The sequence below is a fragment of the Sus scrofa genome, chromosome 6 (assembly GCF_000003025.6).
Source record: "Sus scrofa isolate TJ Tabasco breed Duroc chromosome 6, Sscrofa11.1, whole genome shotgun sequence".
Classification (NCBI taxonomy): Eukaryota; Metazoa; Chordata; class Mammalia; order Artiodactyla; family Suidae; genus Sus; species Sus scrofa.
Genome location: NC_010448.4, coordinates 93,740,254 through 93,750,620, shown reverse-complemented (window position 1 = coordinate 93,750,620; position 10,367 = coordinate 93,740,254). Strand labels below are relative to the sequence as shown.

Below are 10,367 nucleotides of genomic sequence, written 5' to 3'. Positions count from 1 at the left end.
TGCAGTTTGACGGCATATTTTCGCGACTCTGTAGCCACGTTGGGGCATGCGCAAAGAGAGTCCCTAAGGCTCTTGAGGGCCTAGAGAGGTCCTCAGACTTTAACTGCCTTAGCTTTAACTTTTGCCGCTGGTTTAGGGAAGGCGAGCCGTAACTTCATGGAGAGGAGACAAGGTTCGGGTTCAGGAAACTCGAGACGGCCCGGGAAACCCACAGTCTGAAACAGAAAACTACCCGAAGCCGGATGAGCCTCCTGCGAGGAATAGTCAAGAAATCTTTCCCGAGGTGGGAAATAAGGGTCCTGCCTTCCGAGAGCCTGTGTAAAGGTAAGACAACCCCTCACTCTAGAAACTCCCGTCGGGAGGGATAGACAGCTACCTGAGGAAACCCTGGGTTAGCTGGACCTCACTTGAGAACGGAAATAACTCCTACCGACTTGGTACTTCCCCTACCGACTTGGGACTCTAGGGCTGTGTCTTTTTTTTTTTTTTCCTCCCACAGAAGATGACTCAAGTTGGGCCTTTGCTTGCCGTGCAGGAGGCCCTAAGGAAGTGCTTTCTCGTGGTGGAGGAGCAGCAAGGCCTGTGGCAGAGCGTTCTTAAGGACTGCCCGCCGCTCCTGGCCTCCCTCAGTAACCTGGCAGAGCAGCTGCAGGCCGCACAAAATCTGCGATTTGAAGATGTGCCGGCACTTCGGGCCTTCCCAGACTTACAGGAGCGGCTGAGACGCAAGCAGCTGGCGGCTGGTGACATTGTCCTGGACAAGCTAGAGGAGAGGCTGTAAGAGGTTTAGTGGCTCTGTTCTTGGTGGAAAGATTTTAAAGCTAGGTGTTTAGAAAACTAGGATCAGTTAGAAGGATGTTTTTCTCCTTACTTGAGAGCTTTGTATTTGGGGATGTGTCAACCTTACGTGCTTTTCATCTGTTGCAATGGGACCTCTGTCAAAAAGCCACTTTCTGACATTTCTTTTGTCAGGCTAGGGGTGGCAATGGTGGACTTCGTAAAAGTTACCAAAGCAGAACAGAAAAACAGTGGAGAAAGCTTATTAGCCCTCCTCTGTAAGTTTTTCTTTGGTAAAAAGCAGCAAAGAGCTGTACTATAAACTTAGTGGGTGCCAGAGCTGAGGGTTTTACGTCCATTATCCGTAAAATCTTTTCTGCACCTCTATGACTTAACCTCACTTAATCTCATTTTTCCGGTGAGGCAGCTGAGGCCCAAGCAGATTGCCTGTGGTCCTGCAATTAGTAAATGGTAAAGCTGGGATTCTCATCCAAGTGTATCTGACACCAAGGCCGGAGCTCTTAACCACTACTTTGTTCTGCTGTACATTGGTGTGTCTGTGCCAGGAGTGGTACCCCTCTAAGCTCTCGTTATGCCTAGTGTTAGACTCTCTGGCTTCGAGTTATAGGTAATTGAGGATAGAGGAGAGACAGGGAACTTATGGCCTTTCCTTGACCAGGACAAAAGAAGGTTCTAGTGTATAGAGTCTGTGCTGTTAACTAATAGGAGACTGTCAAAGATGAGTGCCTTCTTGGTATTCATTTGTTTAAAAAAAATTTTATTAACAGCCTATAGGAGAGTTCCTGTTGTGACTCAGTGGATTAAGGACCCAGTGTTGTCTCTGTGAGGATGTGAGTTCAATCCCTGGCCTCACTCGGGGGGTTAAGGATCCAGCATTGCTGTAAGATGCAGTGTCGGTCACAGATGCAGCTGGTGTTGCCATGGCTTTGGCATAGGCCTCAGCTGCAGCTTTGATTTGACCTCCGGCCCAGGAACTTCCACATGCCACAGGTGCGGCTGTAAAGAGAGAGAAAAAAAAAAAAAAAAAGTAAAGAAAAGAAACCTATGGGGAGTTCCCGTCGTGGCGCAGTGGTTAATGAATCCGACTAGGAACCATGGGGTTGCGGGTTCAGTCCCTGCCCTTGCTCAGTGGGTTAATGATCCGGCGTTGCCGTGAGCTGTGGTATAGGTTGCAGACGGCTCGGATCCGGCGTTGCTGTGGCTCTGGCGTAGGCTGGTGGCTACGGCTCCGATTAGACCCCTAGCCTGGGAATCTCCATATGCCGCGGAAGTGGCCCAAGAAATAGAAAAAAAAAAAAAAAAAGAAAGAAACCTATGGGATGCCAAGCACAGGGTGCTGGGTCTACAATAAACCAGACTTAAGTTCTTTGGTTGATTAAAAGAGATAGACAGTCAATTAAGTTTTGTCATGGTACATTCTAATATAGTGACCTTTTATTTCAATTGATTACATATTTGTATGTGGGTATGGACTGTTATTTTAAATCTTTTTTTTTTTTTTTTTTTTTTTGACCGCACCCACGGCATGAAAAAGTTCCTGGGCCAGGGATCAAACTCAAGCCATAGCAGTAACCAGAGCCACAGCAGAGACATCACTGAACCACCAGGAAACCCCTATTTTAAGTGTTTTTAAGTCGTGAGTCACAGTCAAACATTTTTGAAAGCTGCAGTTCTAGGCTAGGGAATGCCTTGCCCTTTGGGAAGTTGTAGCTTTCTTCTTGGTGGCTGGGCCCCTTGGAGTCACCAGTGGAATAATAACAAAATTTACTATAAGCCAGGCACTTCCCTAAGCACTTACATTACTGCATTTAATCTTCGCAGCAGTCTTTTTCATTCATTCATAGGACAAGTGTTTGTCGTTCTCTGTGCCAGTCCGGATATTCTAGGCGCTTATGATGAATAGTGAACAAAAGAGACTGTATTCATGATTGAGAATAAGTAGCTTTTCTAAGATCCCCAGTTGTCTGTGTGCATCAAGAGCCCAGACTTGGCCCATTTGCTGGGTTTGGGGTGAGAGGTGACATTAGAACTGTACTGGTTTGTTGCTTCAGTTTCTTCTTGGTTATTCCCTTTCAAGTACATGGCATGGGACTGTGTGTGAGCATTTGCCCTCCTCATACGGCTTTATGGCATTCCCAGAAAGGCGACTTAGTCTTTGCTTTCTTTGGGACCTGGGCTCATCACATAGCTTTGTGTGCCATGTAACTTCAGCTTCTCCATCTTAAAGTCATTTCTTCTTCTTTTTTTTTTTTTATTTTTTGGCCATACCCATGGCATTCGGGAAGTTTCCAGGCTAGGGATCAAACCTATGCCACTGCAGTAACCTGAGCCACAGTAATGACAATGCCTGGTCCTTAATCCACTGAGCCACCAGGGAACTCCAGTTCTTAATTCTCGAGCCACCCCTACCTCCAAGAAACCATCACCCATCTCCTTAGAGAAATGGGTCTCATTTGGAGACAGTTTTTCCCATTGGGAAGTTTGGCACTATCTGGAGACGTTATCGATTGTCACTACTTGGAAAGGGTGGGAACATGATCAGCCCTTGTCAACTAGTGGGTAGAGGCCAGGGATACCACTGAACATCCTATAGTGCAGCCCTCCACCACCAAGAATCATCTGTCCAGAGCAGCCATAGTGCTGAGGCCTTAGGCCTTTCTCATCATGTTGCCTAATATCAGACTCTTTCCCCAGAGCCACCCTCCTCAAGGTGCGTGATGTGGTCAGCAGCCACGTGGAACACGTGCTTCAGACCTATGAGCGGCATGCGGACACAATCGGCCTGGATGCTGTCCTGCAGGCTTCAGCTGCAAGCCCCTCTGTGGCTGAAATGTTGGAGTGGTTGCACGATATCGAGAGACACTATCGAAATTTGTATCCTTTGCACACATTTCAGGTTGTTCCAGAGCTATTCCAGGAAGTCTTTTAAATTTTGGTTTTCACAGGATTACACAACAGTATACAGTGTGGCTCAGTTCTCTTTGGTTCCTGAACTTGGATGCTTCCTACACTCATTTGTGCAGTCACTCCTCAAGTCATTTATTGAGTAGCTGATACCTGCCAGGCATTGTTCTAGGGGCTGGGAGGTAGGCATTAAAAAAGGAAAATATTAACAGGCTGTCAGATTGTGGTAATGCCTTGGAGAAAAACAAAGCAGGGAGTGGGGGAAGCGAGGGGAGCAGGTGGGCTTGTGATTTTAAATAAGATGGTCGGGGCAGGCCTCAGTGAGGAAGCAGGATTTGAGAAAAGACCTGAAGGGAGGGAAAGAACCAGGTGGATATTGGGGGAAAGAGTGTTCCAGGCAGGAGACACACAACGTGCAGAGGCCCTGACGGGAGAGCAAGTCTTGTGTGTTCAGGAAATAGTCAGTGGGGCTCGAGCCGAGTGAAGGGGGGGTGGTTTAACAGGAGATGTGGTCAGAAAGACAGGTCTAGAGTTGGTAGGGCCGCCAGGGTCTTCAGAAGGTTTTGGCTTTTGCTCTGAGTGAGATGGAAAGCTATAGGTTTTGAGTAGAGGGGTAACTTGATCAGATCTATGTTTTCAGCAGTATTACCGGCTGTGTTCTAAGGAGACTTGGGTGGAAGCAGGAAGACCAGTTAGTTGGGGAGTTGTCTTGCCTTTTTCTCTTGATTGTTGCCTGATAACTCACTTCTACCCTCTGGCTGAAGTTTCTACTTTTATTTACTTATTTATTTGGTCTTTTTGCCATTTCTAGGGCCGCTTCTGCGGCATATGGAGGTTCCCAGGCTAGGGGTCTAATATGAGCTACAGCTGCCAGCCTACGCCAGAGCCACGGCAATGTGGGATCCAAGCCGAGTCTGTGACCTACACCACGGCTCACAGCAACGCCGGATCCTTAACCCACTGAGCAAGGCCAGGAATTGAACCTGCAACCTCATGGTTCCTAGTCGGATTTGTTAACCACTGAGCCATGATGGGATCTCCTCTACCTTTATTTAAATCACTCCCAAACCCAATCTTTATTCTTGCCTCTGTTTACCTCTAATTTGGGTTTTTAGTTTCTGCAGAGGCCCCCAGCTGGAATCTCATAGAACTGCAGGCTCACATGGAGAGTTGAAGTCCTCCGTCCAGCCTTCCATTCAGCTCCCTTTTCCTTGAGTTGTAGTGTCAACCCTGTCTGATCATTTAGTCTAGAAACTTCAGCAGCCTTGTCCCCATTTTCCACCCTACTTTCTTTTTTCTCCCCCCCTCCCCACCCCATTTTCTAATGGCAGCAGAAGCAGCAGTGGTGGCAACAGCAGCCTGGGCAGTGGGACAGTAGCTGAGTGCTTATTGTGTGCCAGGTGCTGTCGTTAGAGTGTTTGCAGAGTCAGCTTTCAAGTCCTTGCATTCTGTTGCCTTGGTGCTTCTTGAATTTTCCTTCTCTATCCCCACTGCCTCTACCATAGTTTCTCACTTGGACCTGTAGTCACATGTAGTGACAGGTTTCTCTGTCTTCCTTCCCTCCAAGCCACCCCCAGATAGTGGCCGCATTCCACAGACTTATCCATAAGACAGCTCCTTTCTGATCCTGTTGCTCGTGTAGAAGTTTTCAGTAGCTTCTGCAAAGCCCTTTTGTTGGTCTTTGTGTCCTGGCTCCACCTGTCCTCTCAGCCGCCTTTCCTGCTACTCCACACCTCGCTCCATGCCCGCCGCGCTGGCACGTGTACTGTTCCTGAGTCCATGCTGTGCCTCCCCCCTTCCATGCCTTGGCTTAAGCTTTTCCTACCAGCTGGAACCCTCCTCCAGTCCTCTAAGGGGGATGTGTTCATCCTCTGAGCTTCCACTGAGTTTTTCTTCCCTGTTGTTTAGTCTTTCTTTCCAGTTTCTGTTTTTTCCCCTCACTGCAGTGAGATCCTAGATTGCAGGGTAGTGTTTCCGTCCTTTTCCCTGTAGCCCAGAGCCATGTGTGTGAGGAGGGGCTCAGGAAAGGGCTGTAGCCTAGGTGGGTCCTGCCCACCTGGGAAAGGTAGCGGTTACTGTGCTTTGACTTCGCAGCTCCTGGGAACTCTCTCCAGGCTGTTTTCTCCCTTCGGTGTATTTCATTGTCTTTGGTTTTTCAGTTGTTGTTTTAGTTTTAGCTTTTGGTTTTGGGGTGTGCCCATGGCATGTGGACATTCCTGGGCCAGGGGTTGAACCCGTACTACAGCAGTGACAATGCCGGATTCTTAACCGACTGTGCCACCAGGGACCTCCTATTTCGCTTTCCTCTAGAGCACCTTCCTTAACTCCCTGGAAGCTACCTGAGGAGGAGGCACCTCCTGTCCTCCATCCAGTGGGGAGACCTGGAAAACATTCAAGCTTTGCCCAAAGCCTGGGACCGAATTTCAGAAGCTGAACACCCAGACCTTATACGAGGTACTGATTTTCATTTTGTCCTTCACGTCTCCTCCCCTCCTTTCTTTCTGGGTCTCACCTCTTTGGAAGCATGTGGAGATGCCCTCATGGTGCCTCTGTAGCTTTTACAAATTGGATGTTTTGTGTTTTCTGGAAAGGTCATAGGCCACATTTTTCTCTCTTCCTGTTGCAGATATCCTGTTGAGTGTTTCCTTCTTCCTGGAAGAGTGAAGAAGCTGTGTGTTTATTGGGAGACTGGGGGGAAGAAGACCGATGTTGCTGCTCTCTGAAATGGCAGCATTGCAACCTGACATATGGGAAATATCAGTGCCTTCGAACCTGAGGACTGGTTCTTGGGAGGATTGTGCTAGAGGTTTCTGACAGGGGCTTCTTCATGCCTGGTCATGGGCGGGTACATGGTCACCCCTGCCCTTTCAAAAGGCTCAGAGGAGTGGACGGAGGCAGAGAGGATTCCGGACAGGTTCTGCAGAATGCTGGGGGGCAGAAGCAACAGCCACATAAGTGGTGCAGAAGTGACACCGCCCTCAGTGTCATCCAGAGCTCTGAGACTCATTGACACCAAGTCCTAGTTTTGTGTAATTGTGTCAGTACCTGACTCCTTGATGAAAGAAAGTGGCGTTGATGATTTAAAGAAATAGGGGTGATGTTGATGTCTTCCTGCTGTAATAGCTCCTTATCATCAAGGCTGTTTCGGTTTCCAGAGCCTACCACCAGGGGGAGGTCGTGCAGCAGGAGTGATTCAGAACGGTTTTTGTTTGGTGGTGCTCTTAAGGTCTGAGAGTAAGCAAGTGGGATAGTGGGACCCCTAAAATAACAGGTTTTTCTTTTTACCAAAGCTGGCAACTGCCTTGCCACAGTCCTCTGATCTTGAATGGGTGGGAGAGCACCAGCCCAGAGTCAGGCATTCAGGGTTGTGTTTCTGAGGCCTAGTGCTTTCATTGTGAAATGATCATGGTACTTCCAGACCTTCCTAGCCTGGGAACCTCCATATGCCATAGGTGTGGCCCCAAAAAATAACAACAAAAAATAAGCTACAATACATTCATACAATGTTATACAATGATATGTAATTGTGTTGAGCTATATGTGCAGATATGAAAAACTGGCCAAAGGATTTTATTTTTTGCCTTTTAGGGCCACACCTATTGCCTATGAAAGTCCCCAGGCTAGTAGTTGAATTGGAGCTACAGCTGCTGGCCTACTCCATAGCCACAGCCATGTGGAATCTGAGCTATGTCTGCAACCTATACCATAGCTCGCGACAACGCCAGCTCCTCAACCCACTGAGTGAGGCCACAGATCAAACCTGCAACCTCATGGTTCCTAGTTGGATTCATTTTTGCTGTGCCATGACAGGAACTCTGATTTTTTAAAAAAATAATTTAAATAAAAGTATATATCAGTGATACCCTAATTGTTTTATTTTAAAATTTTGTGGAGTTCCTGTTGTGGTGCAGTGGTTAACGAATCCGACTAGGAACCATGAGGTTGCGGGTTCAGTCTCTGCTCTTGCTCAGTGGGTTAACGATCCGGCGTTGCCGTGAGCTGTGGTGTAGGTTGCAGATGCGGCTCGGGTCCCGCATTGCTGTGGCTCTGGTGTAGGCCGGAGGCTACAGCTCCAATTTGACCCCTAGCCTGGAAACCTCCATATGCCGTGGGAGCGGCCCAAGAAATAGCAAAAAGACAAAATAATAAATAAAAATAAAAAATTTTGTGAAAATGGACACTGAAAAGTTACATATCAAAATATTTCTGGTAGAGCTTGTTTTTATGCTTTCCTACATTTTAAATGTTTTTTACAATTTTCCTACAGTTTTTGCAAAAGCATATATCACTTTTGTAATAGTCAAAAAAGTCATTTTCATTTTGAAAAATATCTATATTCTTTATTAAGCCCTTTTAGATCCAATGACCCAGATGTTTATACCAGCCAGGAAGCTGACAGTTTCCTGGCAATGCTCTAAGAACCAGGCTTTAAGTTGGTAAGTTTTAAATTTTAGTATGATGATGAGCGTGTTGTATTTGAGATCAAAACAATTCCATGGGAGAATAGAGGTGATTGCTAACTGCTTATGGGACTGCCTTGTGGTGATGGTGACATCGGAGTTAGGCCTTGAGGCTCGGAGAGGAGCGCAGGGCGCTGCATGCCCAGGGTCGGTGTTTGAGGAAGAACGGAAGCTGCCGCCTCCTGAAAGTTTGCTGTGTGCGGGCACTGTGCTTGGGGCTTGTACCCTCTAGTACTGGAGTATTAATAGTTGAGTGTGGCGAGTCCCTGAAGTTGACAGGGATAGGAGGGTAGGAGGGAATGGGTCCGCTAGGTGGATGGAAAGGAATGGGGAAGAGCCCTGGATGCCTCGCTCAAGAGTTTGTGTTTTGTTCTACAGACGGGAGTTGCTTGTTTACAACTGTATGTCTGTGTGAGAATAAAAAAGCTGCTTACACTTCCCTCATTGAAACTGTAATCATCACTATGAATAGGTACAAGCATGTTTATTGGTGCTAAGTAATGACTATGTATTATTTAAGGATAATTGCTCCTTTAGCTTGTCGTCTGTTCCTAAATTGCTATCTTTCTGATTGTTCTTTTTACATTTAAAATGAATTTGGGTTATTTTTTGAGTAAGGGATACGTTCACATTTTACAAAACTCAAAGGGCACAAGTGTACATTCAGTGAAAAGTTTCCCTTCCCTAGAGTTTCCCCTCCCTGGAGGGAACCAGTGTTAAATGTTTTCAGTGTGTCCTTCCAGAAATATCCCTTGCCTGTCTGAGTGCAGGAGCAGGCATCCTACACGATAGCCCCAGGGATCCACACCCTTGGACACTCCCCTCCCCTTCAGCACAGGCTGGCCTTACAGATTTGCTTCTAATGAATAGAAGGTGGTGGACATGCTGGAGTGTCACTTCTGGCACTAGGTCATGAGAAAAGACCATGGCTTCCTTCATCTTGGGCGCTGTCCCTTACTCTTGGGGAAAGTCAGCCTCGAGGCTGTGGGGCAGTCCCAGGAGAGCTCATGGGACAGACTGATGCCTGCCAGCAACCCCGAATGAACTGGGGAGCTCACTCTCCCCGAGCTGGGCCTTCAGATGAGACCACAGCCCAGCTAACAGCCTGACTACAACCTCCTGAGGACCTAAGCCAAAGGCAACCCAGCTCAGCTGTGCCTGGGTTCCTGATCCACGGAAACAGATAATAAATGTTTAAGTCATTAAGGTTTGGGGTAATTTGTTCCACAGTCATAGATGGCTAATACAACAAGCAAATATGTTTTTGTATCTTCTCTATAATTGTATGAGTAGTAGCATGCTGTATACCCAGTTTTGTATCTCGTTTTTTCCCACCTACCATATCTTAAAAATCATTCTATATGAGTATGTAAAGAGCTTCCTCAATTTTGTTCTACAACTGTTACATAGTTTTCTGTTGTGTTTGTATAACAATTCATTTAACCACCCCCATACTGATGGTCATTTAGGTGGTTTGCAAAGTCTTTTTTTTTTTTTTTTTTTTTTGTAGAAGTTGGAAGGGCAGGGATCAAACCCATGCCACAGCAGCAACCCAAGCCATGACAGTGACAATGCCAGATCCTTAACCTGTTGCATCACAAGAGAACTCCCCAGAGTCTTATTAACTGTTAGGTTTTGGCAGCCCTCCCTCTCACTCCCACACCTGTTCATTATGTTTTTTCCCCTGGAATTTTCTTTTCTTAAAAATTTTTTTAAATTAGAGTTGATTTACAGTGTTGATCTAATTTCTGCTGTACAACAAAATGACCCAGTCATACATATAGATACATTCCTTATATTATCTTCCATCATGGTCTATCCCAAGAGGTTGGCTATAGTTCCCTGTGCTGTACAGTAGGACCTCATTGCTTATCCATTCTAAATGTAATAGTTTGCCTCTACTAACCCTAAACTCCCTGTCCATCCCCTGGAATTCCACTCCCCTGGAATTTTTAATTAGCTAATGCTACCCCACCCCCTCACCCCCGTAAAAAAAAAGAATTCTGTTGGTATTTTTACAACTGTATTAACTATATATATATATTTTGGTCTTTTTTCCTTTTCTAGGGTGTTTCCCGTGGCATGTGGAGGTTCCGAGGCTAGGGGTTTAATCGGAGCTATAGCCACTAGCCTACGCCAGGGCCACAGCAATGCGGGATCCGAGCCGCGTCTGCACCCTACACCACAGCTCACAGCAATGCCAGA

At 46.7% G+C, this 10,367-nt stretch overlaps 1 protein-coding gene across 1 annotated transcript; it reads left to right on the top strand.

Moving 5' to 3' along the window:
• C6H1orf109 (chromosome 6 C1orf109 homolog) lies at positions 25–9,536 on the top strand. Its single transcript, XM_021095972.1, has 5 exons — positions 25–324; positions 500–777; positions 3,493–3,672; positions 6,038–6,156; positions 6,329–9,536. Exons 2-5 carry the CDS (start codon positions 503–505, stop codon positions 6,364–6,366), a joined length of 612 nt encoding a protein of 203 aa, XP_020951631.1. The 5' UTR covers positions 25–324; positions 500–502; the 3' UTR covers positions 6,367–9,536.